The sequence below is a fragment of the Periplaneta americana genome, chromosome 12 (genome assembly GCF_040183065.1).
Source record: "Periplaneta americana isolate PAMFEO1 chromosome 12, P.americana_PAMFEO1_priV1, whole genome shotgun sequence".
NCBI classification, from domain to species: domain Eukaryota; kingdom Metazoa; phylum Arthropoda; class Insecta; order Blattodea; family Blattidae; genus Periplaneta; species Periplaneta americana.
The window spans coordinates 33012256-33033929 of NC_091128.1; the positions used below are offsets into that span (position 1 = coordinate 33012256).

Sequence of the window (21674 nt, forward strand, 5' to 3'; positions counted from 1 at the left end):
ATATTCAGTCATTTCCTACTCAGGAAAGTCACTATAGCAGAAAAAACTATATGCAGTTACCTTCCACCAGGTTTAAATGTATCGACAATGCATTCAATGTTTGAGGAAAAGTATCCAGACACCCATGTATCACTTCACCAATAAAGAGATATGTTTAGATCTAGATTCAATTTAAAATTTGGGCTTCCACGATCAGACACATGTCAAAAATGTGACAGATATTTTGTACAACTTTCTAATGCTACAAGTGCTGAAGAGACGAGAGAAGGATTGAATTTGAAACAAACTTACACCACAGGAAAGCAGAACAAGCCTGCGCTGTGTTGAGGGAGGACATAGAAATAGCTAGGCAAAATAATAGTGTCGTAGTCTTATGCGCAGACATGCAGCAGGTTTCGTTTTCACCTATGTTAACACACTCTAATGTATTTTATCAGAGACAGTTCTCAACTTACAACTACTGTGCTAGTAATGCTGGCTCTGGTCAAGTAACTATGCATTTATGGCATGAGGGAGTTGCAGATCGAGGAGCCTCTGAAGTTGCTTCTTGTTCATTTTCCTATATCATGCAAAATTTCAAACCTTTATCTGCTAGGGAAACAAAAAGTCTTATTGTGTGGTCGGATAGATGTATGTCACTTCTGAGGCATTTTGTTTTGTGGGGATATTTTTCTACCGTAGAGCAAAAATTCCTGTGCAGTGGACACAGTTTTCTGTCCTGCGACACATTTCGCACTAATAGAAAAACAAAAAAGAATTGCAAAAGTTAATGTACCATTCCAATGGGTTGAAGTGATAGTGACCGCAAGACCAACAAATCCATTCCAGGTTACTTACATGCAATCAGAGGACTTCAAAAATTTTGATACTTTGGACAAGAATGTCACTTATCCCAAAGAATTTAAAATCACAGAGCAATGTGGCTTAAATGTTCACAAAATGATCCCTTTTCCGTTTATGTGCGAAAATCTCATGGGACTTTACAGTCATGGGTTGTGTATCCATTTCACAAGAAACAGCGTATCAAGGTCCCTTACCCATCAAAAAAAAGAAGAAACGAGATCTTACACACATGTGTGAGTTCATTACTGATATTGAGCACCGCAAGTTCTACATGGATTTACCTGTTTCCAACTAGAGCAGTGGTCGTCAGCACAGAGCACGCTGGGGCTAGCCTCTCTTACCCGCTGAAAACGCAGTGCACTATAGTGCTCTCGTAGCTGCTAGCGGGTATGCTCTCTATCTCTCCCTGTTGCACGACAATGCACAAGGGACGGCATCACGTACCCATTGCACATTTCAGCGAGTGCTAACGACCACTGAACTACAGTATAAGGAGTAGTGTCATAACATGTGCTGTACTTTGATAACTTTTTTCTTACATTTTACTTTTTTTTTTCTACTTTGCAATGATTTTGAGCATGTGATGGCCTATGTTCTATGAACATTACATTGTTCTGCCCTTAAAAATAAAGAATCTTTAATTTTTGTTCATAACTTTTCTCTTACATTTTTTTTCCTCCTTTGTAGAGCATGTGATGCCTATGTTGTCTGAACATTAGATTGAACTGCCATTAGAAATAAAGAATCTTTCATTTTCGTTCATAACTTTTCTCAATATTTTAGTTTTTTTCCTACTATGCAGTGATTTTGAGCATGTGATACCTATGTTGTATGAGCATGAGATTGTACTGTCCTTAGAAATAATGAATCTTTCATTTTGTTCATTTTCATACGTTTAATCTGTTTTTTAATTGATGATACGCCCTTATTCCATTGTAATCTCAAAACAATTTCTGTTATTTCAAAACTATGAACTTGAAAAGTTACTATTTATTATCTAATAATTGAATGAACCCTCAAACAAGATTATACTGGTAGCTGTAATGTTACATGACTTAAGAAGAGCCTATCAGACGTTTTTCGTTCATAACATAAAAGTAGTATTTTGTTGGTTACACCGTTATTCGAGGGAGGTCTTCAATTATTTTCTATCCAAGCCAAGAACCATACTAATTTATCACTACGCCGTGATAAACAGAAAAGAACAAGTACGTACACATTCATGTATAGGACATTAGGTTTCTTTTAATCTAATCTGCAATGATTTTAATTTACATATCATGTGTAAAAATGTTAGATATAATCAGGGTGCGAATTAATGGGGGGGATTCCCCCCCTCTGTTGGAAAGTTATTCCCCTCTCATAAATTCATATTAAGGGGAGAGGATGGTATTTTTTTGGTGAAAAATGAGTAAATTAAAAAAAAAAATCTTTAAAATACCCTGTGATATGTGTGGAATGGATAGCATAACATTTTGTTGGTATTTGTGCCCTTATCGGATGTTGAGTCGCCATTTTTAAACTACCTGCGTTATGGATTTTTAAATCACTTGCCCACTTTTATTGTTGTTTCCGGTAAATTAAATTTTCAAAAAAAAAAAAAAAAAAAAAAACTTCTTTAAAATACCCTTTGATATGTGTGGAATGCATTGCATAACATTTTGTGGGTATTTGTACCTTTATCGGATGTTGAGACGTCATTTTTAAACTTCCTGCGCTATGGATTTTTAAATCACACGCCCGCTTTATCGGGTTCCAGTAACTTCATTTTTTTTTATTTTGCTACATTGCCAGACAAAAATGGATATAATTTCTGAACTATTAAAGATACATGCATGAAATTTAGAATACACATTCTTTAGACTATTAGGAAACTTTTCTCTGTAACAGAATTTTGTTAATTGATTTCATTTAAGAAATACGTCCGTTTCTTTGCAAGAAAGGAAATCAGAAAATTGTTATTAAATTTTAATTGTTTATTTTACAAACGTAGGGACTAATATCAACAGTTTGTAGAACATCCAAAAACTGTTTGAATCTATCTTTAAAAACGGTTTAGATATATCGGTATTAGTACAATCCTGCATTGGGTATATATATATATATATATATATATATATATATATATATATATTTTTTTTTTCAAATTTGGGTCCCCAAATATATATATATATATATATATATTTTTTTTAAATATTTTTATTTGGTTGAGTTGCCACAGCTATGAGCTCTCTACATACAAAAAATTAATATTTTACATAAAATAGGAAAAAAAGTTTTAAAAAATACCATCCTCTCCCCTTAGTACACATACTAGAGATAGCTTCTATCCCCCCTCGCAAAATATAATTGTTTTAGTACAACTATAGCCTATGTACTTTATAAAGTATAAAGTAAGCAAAGAAAATAATATTGATCCATTATTATCGCCGGCAAGCTGACAACAATCAATAACTTAGGAATTGCACATCTTATCTTAAGCCTGCTCATGAATATAAAAAATTATTATGATCAAGATGCAAGATAAGCAATTTAATGCGACCAAGTGTTGAGCCGTATTGAATGAGAACAATGATAATTTTATGTATGTTGTTCTCTATCTACTATTCTTTCCTCCCGCATCAGAAATCTTAATTCGCACCCTGGATATAATGAAATATTTACGGGACTATATTCATAGCGTATCTTGGCTTTGACCTTGAGTTAATCGTAGATCAGTCAGTGACGTCATATTATTTTGATCCAGAACGGTTCTTGGTTTGTATAGATAATATAACGATGAATTGAAAATTAATTTAAAATGTAACAATACGAGTATGTATTGAAAATTAACTCTTGTAATAGCACAGCCTAGTACATACCGTCACGACGCTCAATACATAGGATATATGCATCCATTGACAGTTAAACTTGCTAGGATCACTATTATTGCCCCATCACAGACCCCTTCCCTAGCAGACGACAAAATGTATTATACGTTCTTTTGGAAAAATTAACACCTTCCTTTCATTATTGAAATTATTATTTTCATGAAGTACCTACATAGTATGTTTTATAAACTCACTTCTTTCAGAAGAAGGGTAACTCTTGTCTCTTTTTCTTACAATTTATAGCACTACAAATATCTCCTCCGTGTCCCATATTATTATTCAAATTAATGTATTTTAGCCATTAGCATTTATCACAACCGCTAACGAACATTTCACAATTTACACAACTTTTTCTTTTCTTCACAACAATGTGAAATATGGCACAGTCTATTGTTCCTAGACTAGACGGCATTTCGGAAGACGGTCAGCTGCTACAGGCGCCGAAGCATTTCTGGTATGTGACATCACAAACTTGTACAGTAGAACCAATCAAAATCAGTCTATAACAAGTACTTCCAGCGTTCGTTTTTTCACGTGTGAGTGTTTCAATACATTGAATAAATAAAACTATTGTCCGCGCAACTTATCTAGGCACCTGAGTTCCCTAGTGCTCTCTCGCTGCCCCGTAGCCGACTGCTAGCTACCTGACCGTCGATGCTGCAGTTGTACGCACAGTTACAAAAACATCATTCGGTATTTAATTTCAGTGCATTCTGATGGATATGGTAGGTGAAAATATATGGTTTCACTAAATAACAAACATAAATAAATTACAGTTTTCTTCTTCTGTGTGCTATACAGTATGACCACAACTCCAATTATTACAATATTCGTATCTGGCCGTGAGCTACTGATGGTAACCGATGCATGAAGTCTTTAACTAGAAGCACAGGTCTGTAGTTGTTGGGTTTCCAAAAACTTCACTTTCACATACAGTCATTATCAATATTCTTCTTCTTCTTCCTCCTCCTCTTCCCTTCTTCATTATCATCATCATCATCATCATCATCATCATCATCATCATAGTCATCACTGCTGGTGTCGTCTAGACTTATTATAAAATCCATAAATTATTAGGGAAAACACTTGAAGCAAGCAAAGAGATACGTTTCCAAATAAATTCCGAAAAGACAAAGTATATGATTACGTCTCGTGACTAGAACATAGTACAGCAACAGTAACAAATGTAAATGACACTCGGAGGAAATTAAAATCAGAATAAATACGGGAAATGCCTGCTATTATTAGGTTGAGAAGATTTTGTCATCCAGTCAGCTCTCAAAAAAGCTGAAAGTCAGAATTTATAAAACAGTATCGGTTGTTCTGTATGGTTGTGAAACTTGGACTCTCACTTTGAGAGAGAAAAATAGGTTAAAGGTGTTTGAGAATAAGGTGCTTAGGAAAATATTTGGGGCTAACAGGGATGAAGTTACAGGAGGGTAGAGTTACACAACGCACAACTGGACGATTTTATTCTTCACCTGATATAATTAGAAACATTAAATCCAAACGCTTGAGATGGGCAGGATATGTAGCACGTATGGGCGAATTCAGAAATGTATATAGACTCTTAGTGGGATGCTGGAGGGAAAAGACCTTTGGGGAAGCCGAGACATTGATGGGAGGGTAATATTAAAATGAATTTGAAGGAGGTGGGATATGATTACTGTAGAGAATGGTTTAATCTTGCTCAGGATAGGGACCGATGGCGGACTTATGTGAGGGCGGCAATGAACCTCCGGGTTTCTTAAAAGTCGTAAGTAAGTAAGACATTTCTCTTTTGCCTCTTGATCGCAACAAACAACCACTGACCTTATTATCTCCCTCTCCTTACTGTGTACGCTATATTCAAATTAAATTAGCGTCGCCAGTGTGCCGGAATTTTGTCCCGCAGGTGTCCTTTACATGCCAGTAAATCTACGACATGAGCTTTTCGCATTTACACACACTTAAATGCCATCGACCTCGGCCGGGATCAAACCGGCAATCTCGAGTATAGAAGGCGCGTATAATCTTGTTGCATCTCGTATTACTACCGGCCATTGCATAAATGTCTTCACAGAACGCAAAATTACTGTAAGTACAGATCACACTAAGCAAGCAAATGTATTTTACCCGTCTCGTAGAACATCCTTCCCTCTCCTGCCCCGCTACCGCTACAAGCAACCCCGCTTCCCCGTTCTTTTAGCTGTCCAGATAAGTTGCGCGAACAGTAACATTTACTGTGTATGTGTAAGATAAATAAATGGAAGAAGAGACTGTAAAAGACAAGTATTGCACAGGCAGGCGCGGAAAATGGTGTTAAAGGTGTATAATTATTTTAAAAACGTTGACCAGCAGAACGCTGCCGGCCATCTTGATGCTGACTGCAACGTTGCCAACGCGCAAGAAACGACTGTAGAAGCATGTGGTGTGGGATTGAGAAACGTGCAAAGAATATTGTTAGTGAAGGAAAGAGGTTTTGTTTGGTGTCATGCTTACAGTAATCAACGGCTAAGGTCACTATTGTCTTTTGATAATTTAAATTCTCTCCTGCACTATTTGTATTGTGGCAATGTTGTACGCTGTCTTGCCCTCTCTATCTGTCTCTCTCGACGCAAACGCTAGCAGACTACCGCCTTCCGAATTGCTGTCGACTCTAGTACTCCTAGTCGCTAGCCTCGTGGAGCGAGAAATGCAAAAAAATCACCTCAATCTTCGTGACTTATGTACTAGATTGTGGTAGTAACCTGTGTGTGTTTTGTGACTACAATGAAAATTAAATGTATTGTGACATAGCATGCGTCTCATAACCACAATGAAAATTAATAAATTGTCAAAGTAAGATACGTGTATTATAACTGCACAACGAAAATTAACTGTCAATGTAATATAGGATGTTTAAAAAAAAGAAAGATCTAATATTTTGAAGGATGGTGAACATCAGAAGGGAAAAAGTCCATTAAACAATATGAGTCCTAAAATTAATAGTTTTTAATGAAAAACGTACTTTAAATTTTTGTGTTGTCGACAGTGAAATAGGGCGACATATTCTAGACGTAGATTAACTGTTTTTCAGTATCGGCGTTTCTTAACTAATTGGCCATCTTGCTGGAGGAAGTTCCAATACCATCAAAAACTACAAAGTAAATGTGGTTTATGCGTGATGGAGCACCAGCCTTTTTCCATATGGTTTTTAATCTCCGATAAATTAGATGGGAAGGTCCTGTGCTGTAACCTGCTCGTTCCTCAGATGGTAATCCCTTGAACTTCTGGTTATGGGGGCTCTTAAGGGCTTAGTATATGCAACACCCATTGAAAACGTTCAAACACTACAAGAGAGTGTCTTCAACGCCTGCCAACACATCAGAGACCAACAGGAGTTTGTGAAAGTTTGTGTGGGCCCTTAAGACGTCGAGAAGGATGTGTTATAATTAGACCTCGGACTTTTAGGTCCTAAAAATCTTAAATTAGGTACCTAAAATAGGTTCTATCACAAATCAAAATAGGTTCTAAAATTACAAAAATAGGTGAACAAAAAATGATATTATTTCATTTCCCATTACAAATTAGCCGAAACATTTGACATTATTTCATTGTACATGTCCATAATTAGAGACAGAGTAAACAACTAACACCTTTTCTAAGTTTTCTATTGAGAAACTGCATCGCTTCTCAGATAAAACCATCTTATATGCCGAAAATGAGCGTTCCACATCAACCGACGACACCAGAGCATATTTAAATGTTGGTATTAGATGCAAGGGAACAGCACATTCATGTTCAGGTGTTTTGCCAGCCAAGATGTCAGCAACTGTGTGGAGAACTGCCAGTCCTGGTTTTTTTTGAAGCACTGATTTGAGTTTTTCAGAAACTTTTTCATCAACATAACCAGGAACCAAGTTGATTTTTTATGTCACCTCTTCTATCAATCCCAGTTGCGTGTAGACCGGTTTGCCTGAAGACTCTAGAGCATTAATAATGGGGACCAGAAATACATAATGTGATTTGATGAATGCAATATCCCGGGCAATTGTTGGGTCCTGCAGAAGTTTTTTTAGCTGAAGTAATGCTCACTGCATCCTCCCCCAGTTTCAAAACAAAGTTCTTAATGTCCTCCAATGCTTGTTGTAATATTCCACGGGCTGTAACCATGTTCCCCATCGGGTAAGAATAGGTTCTGGTGGAAGTGGCACATTGGGAAGTTGCTCTCGAAATAATTGAATCCTCGTAGGTGCTGCGATACAGAATTACACAGCGTTTCCATATTACCAACTGTAGAAATTGGAAAATATAAAATTAGGTAAAAAATAGTTTCTAACGTGAAATTAGGTATTTTTAGGTTGTATAGGACCACCATTTTCGAACATATATTTCCATAATTCGTATATATACAACTTTTCTTTTGTATATATCATGAGGAACAAAATAGGTTTTTACCTAAAATCCGAGGTCTAGTTATAATGAATGGAAGTCACATTGAGTATTTTCTGTGAGTCCTTTTATCTCGGAAGATATTAATTTCAGAACACATGTTTATTAGATTTTTTTTTTTTGTTTTGATGAGTTCTACCATCTCTTAAAATATTAGACCCCTTTAAGACATTCTGTCTATTTCTATTGTAACTACATACATAATAAAATTAGCTGTAAATGTAACATATGTAAGTTTGTTATAAGTTATAACCATAACGAAAATTAACTGCTATACAACATATTACTTCATAATAAGAATTGGATATTAATGTAAAATGTGTGATATGATTATGACTGTTGTCTGCTGTGTACTGACATTCCAGTATTACAAATACAAATACAGAATATTAAAAAAAATCACTAAAATACATTAGTATTTCAAGTACGTACCCAAGATACATTTTGTATTTCAAATACTCGATAAGCTGTATCAGGATACAACTATAAATCTTTAGTTTCACAGTTCAAATATTTCGATTATATTTAACTACGTACTGTATCATAAATCATAAAATATATTCCTGCTGGTAATTTTACATCAATCAATGACCATCAAGAAATGTTGTACATTATAATTTAGATTTCATACTTGACATACGTAGTGAAAACTACTATCATGATGCATATATATATAAATGTTACTAATGAAACCTATGAATTAAATATATATTACTATTCTCCAATTTATGCAGTATTCTGGAACAGATAAAATAAAAATTTTGAAGTTCCTGTGAGACAGTATTGCTTTTTATACAGTTACTTAAAATTTAAAATATGAATATAAATAGTATACCTTGTAGATTTCTAAAAAAAAGATGGAGCAAAATATGTTTTTCTAACAAGATTCTTAACATTTAAACTAAACAGGTTACGTGGACATACTTCCTTTTCCCAATCAGAAATTAAATTATATATACCTGATAATTACTCTTCCCTTTCAAAAAAATCAATTTCTCAAAAAAGTTCTTTAGATAAAGATTCCCTGCAAAAGACAAGAACTTTTTCTTTATAGACACAGAGTTAAAAACATAAACATTGGTTTTATCGTCTTCTTCTTCTGAACCAATCAAAGGTGCAGCAGAAAACCCTAGCTGATTTTACATACTTATACGTATATTCTGTATCCAACTCCTTTTGTAAACAGAGTGAGAAACTTAAAATAGCGCAAGTAAAACTAAAAGAAAAAGTATTTTGAGTATTTTAAATACAAAATACATGAATTTTAGGTATTTAAACGACAGATATAAAATACTGTCGAAAATACTTTCAAATAACAAAATACAAGACAAAAATGCATTTCAAATATGTAGCTATTTTAAATACAGCCCAGCCCTAAATTGACTATACAATTGGAATGTAACTGTAAACGTAATATAATTAAATTTAACTGTAAATGTAACATGACTTGTACTGTAAGAACACAATAACACTCACTATTTCGACTATAAGTGTAACAATATAAATTTTAAGCATGCAGTAAGATTTAATTTTAAATGCAACAATGAATATTAGTATTGCACTAAGAATGTTAACTTAAATAGGCTACAACAAAATGTTTTCTAAATACACGATGATAATTAGCTGTAAATCTAACATAATTATGTATAAATCTGGCATTATGTATAAATGTAACATAATAATGAAAACCAATAATAGGAAAAGTTTGAAATAAATTACTCCAAATAAGATAATGAAACGGAAATGGCTACGGATTACAATAGACTGGATTCAAACGCAGGTGGAAGTAACCTAAGAGGAATTCATCTTGCCATAAATAACACAACGGTTACGGTATCCACTCGATCTGTTACAAAATTGAATTTTGATCATCTCTGGGAGTGTAAGCTGAGCTATGCTTGATGCCACAATATCTTTCTCTAATGCCGTGATTCAAGAAACGTATATCATGCATTCTATATGTCACAATATTTTGTGTACTGACACTTAACTTTCCAGAATATTTGAAACTGTACATGAGATTTAATTGAAATTTGAAGTTATCAAACTAATGAACTAGCAAATGACAGTGAATTATTTATTATTCAATGGACGCGTGCTTTATGTGTGAGAGGTTTCATAGAGACGATGAGAAATTGGTATGACGGAAATAAAAATGGTGAAAGAGAAGGGAATCGAAATATTCCGAGCAAATCTGTTCCACAGCCGCTTTGTCTATCACAAATATCACAAAATCTCACATATATCGAATCTCGGCCCATTTAAGGTATATGTACACCCACAAAACGCAAAAAATGATAAAAAATTATAATATTCAAAATATGACTATTTTAATAGAGAATTTTCTCCCCTTTAATTTGATATAATAATTTTCGATTTATGCCTTATGGTTTTCCAGAAAAATCCCATTTTCCAAAATTCTGCATCATCAGGCACGGTCACTTCTACAAAGATCACTCCAAAAGCAATGCACAACATTTTTTTAAATTTGTTTTTTATTCTAAACCTTTCCAATTTATGGAGGTCATTTGAAAGGTGCGGGGATTATGTGGAAAAGTGACGTATTGTTTCTGACGGATGTATCTACATTCTATGAGAATAGCAAAGCTGTAGGATAAAAATGTAATTTTTAAATAAATATTGTGGATTACTTTTGTAGTGATCCTCGTAGCTGTCAATCCCCTCGTCCAGCATTGCTTATAAAATAAACTTCTTTCTAGACCCAAAATAGATGCATAGATATCAGGGCATGATCATTACATTGAAAACACGTTCTTACATAATGAAGTAATTTATAATCTTTTACTGTTAGTCATAAAACTGTAAATTTGTGTCAGTGATGTTGTACGTTTATTTCCCATTATATCCCACCGTTTGATATATCAAACACAATGCAGCTTATGCTGTTTGATTGTTGTATATTTGCAATTCTGTTTTTATTATGATTGTTGGTACGCCAGTTGGCTTATAAGTCATCAACCTCTATATTGGTAACAATGGAAAACTTAAATCTTTTAATTTGGCAGTTGTTGCGAGTGTTGAAATTCCAGTACCAGTCTGCTTGGAAGATGGATAGCACGTAAGTTGGATTTTTATTTTATGAATGGTTTGTTTTGAATGCTCGATTTTAATTAATTATTTTAACGTGTTGGCAAATGTGTATCCTTTCAGTACTATTATAGTTTTTCATAATAATTTGAATAATATGGACTGGAGGACTACGTAAACTTTGATGTTTGATATATCAAATGCTGGGAGTTTATGTGAACTTTTATCCATCTTACAGGAAAGATACAGAACAGTTGATAAAATGGCTAGATGAGGTGTTAGATGCAGATGAACCTGAAATATGTGCAAGCATACATGCTGCTGACGAAATAGAGGTGGTACTTAACCCTCCTGCTGATGGCGTCAACAGTGATCGGGATGATGGTGGCAGCGACGACGATGAAAAAACTACTTTTATGGATCTGGGCAGAGGAATTTTACGTCAAGAAGGTGAGATGAGGATAGTTAGACAGAGGGACCATTTCAAACAGAGAGAGGATATAAATTTTGAATCAAACGTGAATGAACCTAGGGTTGAGAAACGATCAGAAAATTTAACAACAGTCGCTTCTCCTAGAGAATTACCATCGAGCTCTACTACTTCATCTCGTCTGAATGTTTATCCTTCTTCAAATTCTGAAAATGTAAACAGTTCTATACCGAAGAAAGCAAACAAATCTGTACCCAAGAAAGCTAAATATACAACTGAATGGACTGAAAGAAATCTTCACAAAGCTAATTTAATTTCTCTACCAACCACCCCTAATGATAATATTTTTGAGTTGAATTTTGATAAGTCTCCCGATGAGTTGTTCAAAATGGTATTCGACTTAGAAATTATGGAAATGATATGTCGGCAGACTGTGTTATATGCAGCCCAGAAAGGATGCATTATACATTTGTCCATTGAAGAACTATATACGTATTTTGCAATTCTTTTAGTTTCCGGTTATGTGAAGGTACCACACCGGCGGTTATTTTGGGAAACACGAGATGATACACACAACTTACTGATTTCAAATGCAATGACAAGAAATCGATTTGACATAATTCATAGATTTCTTCACTTCAGTGACAATTCTGAAATTGATCAAACAGATAGGGTATTCAAAGTAAGGCCCCTCATTGACTATGTCAACAACAAATTTCAAGAATTTGCTCAACCTCTTGGCTCGAAGTATTCACTGGATGAAGCTATGGAACTGTATTATGGCCGTCACTCAATGAAGCAATTCATTCGCGGCAAACCAATACGGTTCGGCTTCAAGTTCTGGTGTTCAGCCACACCTGAAGGGTATCTTCTTAAATTTTCTCCTTATACAGGGAAAAAAGATAGGATTCAAGGTGAACCATTGGGGTCGTCAGTTGTTCAAAGTATTTGTATTGGATTTATTCCTATTAACAGTTTTGTCTTCATTGACAATTATTTCAATTCTTTAGAACTCCTCAACACAATGTTACAACATAACTTAAATGTAATAGGAACAATTCGAGCTGATAGGACTGAAAATGCACCGTTAAAAGACCTAGGGAAACAGACAAGAGGTGCAACTCACACCCTTCAATCAAAAGACAAGAAAGTAATGCTCATCAAATGGCAAGATAACAATCAAGTGACTATGGGCACTAATGTTCAAGATGAAAATGTGACACTTGCTTACGGAACTTGTCAACAATGGAATGCAAGTGAAAAGAAACGTGTTGCTGTTACTCAACCGACAATCATCAAACACTACAACAGGTATATGGGGGGGGGGGGGTGTTGATTTGTTCGATCAACACCGGGGATTGTATCGAATTCGAATCAGGTCAAAAAAATGGTGGTGGCCATTTTTCAGGTTCTGTTTGAATGGGGCGGTAGTAAACATGTGGTTACTGTACAGAAAAAATGTTCCAGGGTATCCTTTGTTGGAATTCATAAGGAGGATAACATTGGTGACACTTTCAACTCCAAAGCTGAGCTCCCCAAGGACGTCTGTTTTGCTAAAGAAACCATCACTGATACCAACTGAATTGCGATATGATGGAAAAAATCATTTGGTACAATTTCAGGACAATCAAAGGCGCTGTGGATTATGTTAGAAAAATGCAAAATACAACTGCATCAAATGTAAAGTTGCCTTGCACCCAAAAGACTGCTTTCTAAAATTCCACACTAAGTAGGCTAACAGTGTATAATGTGGATTATTTTTGTATTTATGAATAATTTGAAATAAGTGTTCACAATATCTGACTATTTATGTTACAATTTATTCCATTATGATTTATGATAATAATAATAATTTAGTTTCTTGCAAAATTCAGTGTAAATTATTTTACATAAGGTACAATGGGGTAAGTAGAAACTTGGGAAAAGTGGAACCTATAGTTGTTACGTTAAAACTATTAAAGCCAGGTGAAACTATTAGGTAATAATGAACTCAAAAAGGAAATTGGAATTTATATGCACTAAATTTCATTTTCATATTTGATTCTCTGGCACTGTCATACGTTGGGTTCCACTTTCCCCATAGAAAACTATGGGTTCCACTTATCCCAGACTATTTACGTATGCTCAAAACTTTTCCAGACATCCCCATATCCAAAAACAGTCATTTACCCTGTCACATCTCACATATTTCTGTATAGAACCTTCCAAATAACATTGCTATACACCAACGCCCAGCGTTTGATATATCAAACATAGAGTAAAAGGGCCTAGTAAATAATACTATTTCGAATTCCTTTATATTTTATATTCTTATTTGACATATAATGATAATCTCTGAGAGTTTTCACAAAAAAAATCGAAAAAAAAATCTCTGGGATATAATGGGTTAATAAGAGTGCAAAAGTAGAAATTAAAATTCTGAGGAGGATGGGCATAAATCCTGGGACAAACACCAGCGCAGGATTTGGTGCATCAATGGAAAATAAGAACAAAAATTCCAAAAAAAACATTCAACACCTGAAATTAAAACAAGGAGGAGGTATTTGAGAGACAGAAAGAAGCTGAAACTGGACCGACTTAAAGCTGCTTAAGGGATGACATATGTTGATGGAGTCTTCTAGGCTCTGAAAGTTTGTGGCTCATTTCCTGTAAATAGTAATTTTAGAATATTTAATTCTTTTAAACATGATATCTCAGCCAAATATGGTGATACCAAGAAGATATTTGTGTCATTTTGAAGCTTGAAATGTCCCCTAGTGCCTGACAATGAGTAAAATAACATTAATATAGTTAATAATTATCTATGGATATTTTACATGATTTATGCAACATAAAATGTTAGTATAAATTACATATATGGTAATATTTAATTAATGTAAATAAAAATAAAAAATAGCTATATGTCAGGCACTAAAGAATAGTTTTAGCTATAAAACAGTGAAAAAACTGTGGCTCTATCTTAAAAACTACATGAGCTATCATGTTTCAAGTTGTATGTCAAAATTATGAACAAAATAATTTTCATAAACAATTTAGACATAACTTCAAGGGATATGTTCACTTCATCCTCTTTCTGGTACCATTCTCAATTGTATAAAAATTTTACAGAGAAAAATTATGCAAAACAAAATTTTTTGTATGTAAAGGTGTACATATACCTTAATAAGAAGTCAGAAACTCGACTCGCTAAACTACAATCGTGAACTCAGTCACCAAATGACAGGAGTTTACTAACAATAATAACGTATTTACAAGTTGTATAAGGAAGATTACTGCTATTTCCTTACTTTCATTCTTAACATTTACGATTACCAACCAGCTACTCTTGTAATTAATATATGTTTATAAGAACAATATTTTTTCTCTGTAGATTGTCATATTTCATTTTCTGTCAAGATTGGCAAACATTGTAAGAGAAGCATTATCTTGGAAGGGAATTTTAGTTGGAGTCCCATCACCCTAGATTTATTCCCTTCAAATTTGTGCATATAAAATAAATTGTTCGTAGAGTTTGATTTTCTTAAGAACAATTTTAACAAATACATTACTTCACGTGTTCAACTAGAGCAGTGGTTCCTAATTAGCTAAGAACTCCATTATTTTAAAAAACCAAGCCAGGGACCCCTAATTTTGAATATTTTGATGTCTATATGAAAGGTACCTACGTGAAGCAATTTTTGGAGAAAATGTGCAGTAATCTTTAATAAGTAAAAACAGATCACGAATAAAATTGAAAACAATTTACTTAGGAAAAAATAAATTTAACGATACTGATTCCTTCTATAAGTGAACAAAATATGACATGTCCGGCTGCTATTCATTCCCAGTGTGATGAGAGTTAATACCTCCTTTCGTTCCGAAGAATTCCTTCTACAAACGTTTCAACATTTCCCACTTTTAGTATCAAATCTGATTCAAAGTCGAGTCAATACGATTAATCTTCATATAATAAAATGTCGAAAATATTTGTTCACAAAAATATGGCGAAAAAAGTGAGCTAGATATGTAAAATACTTTTCATCTAAATTCTCACAATCACGAAAACTTTTCACTTAGAATTTGTTGCAGTATACACTCTTTGAAAAATGTTTTCCATTTATCATCACTACTCACGTCAAGTTCGACTTGTTTTTCCGCAGATATAGCTGTAAGTTACAGCGTACGTATATTCTCAGATTCAAAAGATTACTTATCCATCAGTGTCCAAGATTTGGTACATGAAAGTATTCACTAAAGCTAGTCGCTGAATCTCGCAGGTTGTGTTATGTTTCATTTTCGACTGCAATTCTTCATGAGTGGAGCCCAAAAATATCTCTAGTGTTCGGTAATAGTAACACCTTCAATTCGATTTTCCCATAATGGCTATGTCTTCAACCTTACTTTTAAGGTCAAAATATTCACATTACTTCCTTGAAGGTCGGATTATGTGGAATTTTAGAGGTCCGCGGACCACCGATTGAGAATTACTGAACAGAAAGTTGCGGTCAACATACTGACATATTCAGAATTTGAAAATTTATAAGTGGGCAAATGTGAATGTCTTATTATAATTGAACACTTTTTCTTTCTTCTGACATAACTCGTAATAATATACTGTATGCCATTTTTTCATTTAAATAACCAAATGTACTAGAGACTAATCATAACATCTTACTTGATTAATATAACATTAAAAAAACTAAAGGTACAGTAAATGACAAAAATACTTGGCAAAGCATCAAGAATGCATAGGTCCAGAATGTGTCTAAATAGAAGATAGCCTAGATACATTAATGATTCAAATCTAGGCTATAACTCATTAATATATTTCGTAAGTTATAGATGCAGTGAGGGTTGTTCAGTAATGAAAATGAGAAATAGTAAATGTTTATTTGAATAACATATAACTTTATGCGATATTAAAAAGATAGTCAAAATACTTGAGTGATAGGCCGCCTATGAGTAAAATTTCTATATTACCTATTTTTGAAAACGAATACAATGTAGCCTGTTAAACTCAAGCGGCGTGTAGACGTCTGTAGGGACGACACAAAGCAAGCGTGCTTAAGAAAATATTGTTAAAATAAGTTATACGTGTATTTGTTATTTAATACCATGTTCCCTTTATCTAATTACATTTTGAATGCCTTTTAGACAGGTCGCCTACTTAGTAGATAGTACTTCATTAAGGCAAAACCAGGGGCGTCATTTCAGATTTTGCTTGGGGGTGGGCAAGAATTTTTTAGAGGGGGGCGTACTCCCTCACTATTTCCTCTGAAATTAACTATTTTACATGCGGTAAACTGGGGTAAACTTGAACATAAAAGAAAAAGATTTAAACTGAATGCCATTGTTGCTTCGAGAAATGAAATTTGTTTCTTGCTATCGGTTCTTCTGCTGAATTGTAAAAGTTAGTCTGTTTAAAATTTCCGACTTCTGTTCAAGCGGAGCCTAAATATTTACTTTCTTAGGGGTAAAGTCATAAATTTTAATTTTGAAAATTTAGAAATTAATACCGAAACACTACCTGTAAAATTAAATTCAGTCGTAATGCTGCACGTTTTATTGAACTGTGCGTGTCTTTATTAAGGGTTTAAAGTAGTAGGTAGCTCAGACATACTGTCTCCAAAATCTTTAGGTTGTCGGTTATTAAGAAAACAGGAAGCTGTAAACCTGATGACACTTCATAAACAAACCAGATCTGAACACCTTCTCTAACATCTGCAAGGAGTAATAATATCACCAATTCTGCAAGATATGAGTTTGGTTGTATAAACAATCTACTCCAAATAATAATTAAAACAATATCTAGGACTATGAAAATAATTTATAAATTTATTTTAAACGCCAAAAATATCAATATTGTTTAATTATGCAGTGGATTAAAACACCAGATTGGATGGTGCATTCCTAATGGGACAGGACATAGCGGGATGATAATTATGCCATTGCCACACAACAATTTCCTAAATTAGACTCAACTAATTTCGTCTTTTAATTTTTAAGCGTTTACAAAAGTTAAATAATTCAATATTTAAAGTACAGTTCTCACATTTTCCCTTTAGTAGTACTACTCAATTTTTTTTTTAAATCTTAAACGGGAAGGGGACAACTACCCTATCTTTCCCATTTAAATGACGCCTCTGGGCAGAACGCTGTAAATATTCGTTATGTTTGTCTTCTTTCAATTTTTCTATTCAATGGTAGGCTTTTCATTCGGTCATACAGTCCTTACTATTGCTGTTATTATTTTCTGTGAGTATTCCTCGACTTTACTCTCTTTCTCTCTCAACTTAATACCGTAATGCTCATGCGGAGTTCAGAAGTGGTGATGATGATGATGTTAGAGCTTTATTCTCGTACAAGCTTGCACCATGGATAAATATATAATAGGATGCGAAACTGCGGTCAGCACTATCTGGCGGCGGGAGGCTGAAATAAAATGATCAGCGCCCAACGTCGTATGTGGTGAATATTAGAAATACGTGTTGGGTACATTACCCAGAGTTCTCTATTTATGCGTTCGAGATATTGCTCGAAGAGACAAATGGCAGAGAGAAACTTGCTAATAAGTGAACATAAAGTGATACTACGTGTGTATAAGCAGTGTATGTTAAAAAGTGATGTTTATGGACGTTGTAAAAATAGTGTTGTTGAATGTATTGTAAAGTAATAGTAATATAATACATTGAACTATCTAAGTAGTTCTTGCAGACTTTTCCATTGTGCTGTACAATAAATACCCAAAGCATACAATTCCAATTATCTAATCTTTTGCTTTATTATTTTGTCTCTGTCTGGTTATATTTTAATTGAGTAGTGTAAAATTGATCGTCTCTTTTATCTTCCTGTTGGCTCCGGTAAGAATTTTCAGTAGAAGATGCTGTGAGGAATAAAAATGTAAATGTTTTATTTTAAATTGGGTTAGTTTTGAATATCGATGAGGGTGGGAGGGAATACTTTCTGCACAGTTTAACATTTTCGTCACCAGGTGCGCTGCTAAATGCATGGAGTAATTAGTTACATCTTTCGCTACTTGGTGCGCTGCTAGATGTAGTAACACCCCTCCTCCCAACAGGTGGCAGCAAGATCAATTTCTACAACAGCGCCTCTAGTATATGTTACGGGAAACTCAATAAGTTTCGCATTCTATTATATATTCATCCATGCTTGCACTGACAACTGTTGCTTGTGATGTACAGAAGTTTCCACACGTCACTTTAATTTCACCAGGCTGCGTTTGTCTCTCTTTAAAATAGAGTTAACTTTACAGGACAGCCAGTAAAAATTTCAGGGGTTTTACACAAGCACGTGAAAATATGATATTACGTTAGCAATTAAGACAGAAAATACATACAGTACAAATATCCAAACTGGCAAACGATTAGGACGAGAACACTTGAATGCGACTGTGCGTGACTTAAAATTACTGCAAATACAAAATGTGCAGACAGCACTTAAAATGTTCACAAGTGCGTTAGATTGTCATCGTGAATTTTACTATTTATAAAATGAAATATTAATTCATTACAAGTTCTTATATTCGTAAACTATGAAATATATTTCAACATTTCTATAAGTGAAAATATTCTTATATATAATTTGAGATGATTTCACTAAGCCTTTCACAGAAATTACACATAGTCACTTGAATGTAAAATTTAATCCAACGTTCTTGGTATAACATTTCACTAATAAAAATAAATATTTATTTCCTATGTTTGACTTCCTCCAATTCCTCAGAAAAGAAAAGAAATTCTGACTTCGGTTTCAAATTTTTGTTTCCAGTATTTTTCATATTTAGAATCCTCGAGAAAATAACGTCTTATGAGGGTAATGTGTTATTATTTACAGATGTTATATAGTGGTTGGGTTATAATAATACAAAGAGCTCTCAATATGTGATATTTTATAATTAAAAATAAATTTTCTTGGTATCTTGAAAGACATGGAGAAAATCAGTTGTATTTTAATATTAAATTACGCTACTTTACTTTTGTCATAAAGCACCATAAGTAATTTATGGAGCCCTTGAAATGCGTTGTAACCAAAGATAAAATTCACATACAATTAATTTACCTGACAAAATACTTAATTTTGTGTACTTTATTAAGTTAATTGTCTAAATTATCGTATTCATAGAAGTATATAGCAGATAATGATTGAAGAAATTAAAATGAAGGATTCCTTACAGTGCTAAAATATGCAATAATTTACTATCTATAATTTACTACGTTACATTAATTGGTTTATTTCCAACTACCATTAATTCATACTTTCATTTATCAATTGCACAACATCCCACTTGTGAAAAGATGAAATTATTTGAAACAATATTCATTTTTCCTGAACATAAAATTGAAATCTTTCAAATATACAATTTAATAGTATTAATATTTTACGAACTCTATTGAAATATGAAACAAATTTCATGTTACCCCGTCACCAGTACGGAATAACATAGCAAGCCAACAAAATGATTCTTATATTTAACTATAACTTACAATTAGGTATATATTTGTATGCATATGTATTTAACATTTATCATTTCATATTTTCATGGACAGAAAAGTAGAACTGTTTATTCTATTCACGATATTATTGAGAGAAAAGACTGCTTGGTCATACCATAAAATATTATAAATTATACTACCAGCCGCGATTGACAACTTACAAAGAGTTGCTACGATTTTGTACACTAATTTCCACAAAACTAAAGCGATATTGGCTAAGGTTACATGTAATATATTCCGTTTGTACATGCTGCACTACATTAATTTCGTGCTATAATTTTATTTCGCTCTGAAATGAACTGACATATACAGACTCTAATAGGTACATTATTTACATTGCTCTAAAACATAAAATACTGTTCAAATTTAATATTTTTTTTCTCTAATCTGTCTTTATTTTCTCTCAGTTCTTATGGACTCGTGTGAGTGGAAAATATATAAATATAAGACACTTATCTTTCCTACTAACATAGTCGTCATTAATCTCTTAATATCTTACATATTTATTACATACCATAGGAGATTCAACGCCAGCAACGGTCACTATTTCAAGTGAAAATAAGGGAGATGATCCCCTGAAGTGAGATGGGACTCGGAGAAATTGATTCTGTGACCTCGTAGAGCAATCAGAAGACAGCAAAGTTCTGAAGGGATCCCCCGTAGGCTGGAAAACCTCTGAAGAGAAGATGTAAGGGTATCCTAGAGAAGTGATGGAACTTTCGCCACTTCCTTTGAGCAACTCCTTTTATATAATTTCCCAGCTAAGTGGAAGTATTTGTCATACCATGAAGTAGACTAGGATTTCCTTCACCTGGAAATAAGAGAACCCATCAAGGTTTGAGAAGATTTTGTATAAATCTCAAGTAGTCTACGGTATTTCGAGTATTTCTAGCTTTGCTGTTGACATATTTCACACAAACTCTTTACAAAATCAAACTTTAACCCTTTGAAGCACAAATTAATTTTTTATGTTTTTTATATACTGGATCATAACAAAGCTTCAATTATTTTTTTTCAACATTTTAACTCTGCACACAATTTTAAAACATAGATGGCACCTCTATGTATACTCAAGAGGTGGTTCCTTGGTGGAATATCTGTGCCATAAAATTTAGAAAGAAAGAAAACGGTGGTTCTTCTGAATAACCACTATGCTTTAAAGGGTTAAAATCTACACAGATATAATATATTACGCTATTTGATTTTACTTTTAATTATATTAGGATATAAATGAATTATCGCGCCTTTAAGATTCAGGCTGTTATTAAATATACTGTATATCCATTAATGTCAGCAATTCGGAAGATTTATGTAATAGCAGGAGGGAATGTAAAATTTTGGGGGCGGGGGGCCTGATTAATCAATATTCGGAAGGTTGGAATATAAGTAACTTTTAAGGGCTGTATTTTGGTGAACTGAAGTAAAATAACATTTGCAAGACATTATGAGAAATTGAAGACATACGTCGATTCTCATAAATACAGTGCGCCTCATATATTTCCTTACCGCCACTATTCCCGTAGTTGTTATAAGAGTTTGTTAGAAAATTTAAAGATACCGAAAGTGTGCAAAACAATA

General features: G+C 33.7%; 1 protein-coding gene across 2 annotated transcripts in view; it reads right to left on the bottom strand.

Moving 5' to 3' along the window:
* Positions 1–9155: 9155 nt before the first annotated feature.
* The window catches only part of LOC138710222 (synaptotagmin-10-like), a 605974-nt gene continuing 593455 nt past the window's right edge, over positions 9156–21674 (bottom strand). For both annotated transcript variants that reach the window (XM_069840882.1, XM_069840881.1), the window contains exon 10: positions 9156–20907. In XM_069840882.1, coding sequence (XP_069696983.1) covers positions 20904–20907 — 4 coding nt within the window. In that variant the 3' untranslated portion in view covers positions 9156–20903. The remainder of the gene's footprint in view (positions 20908–21674) is intronic.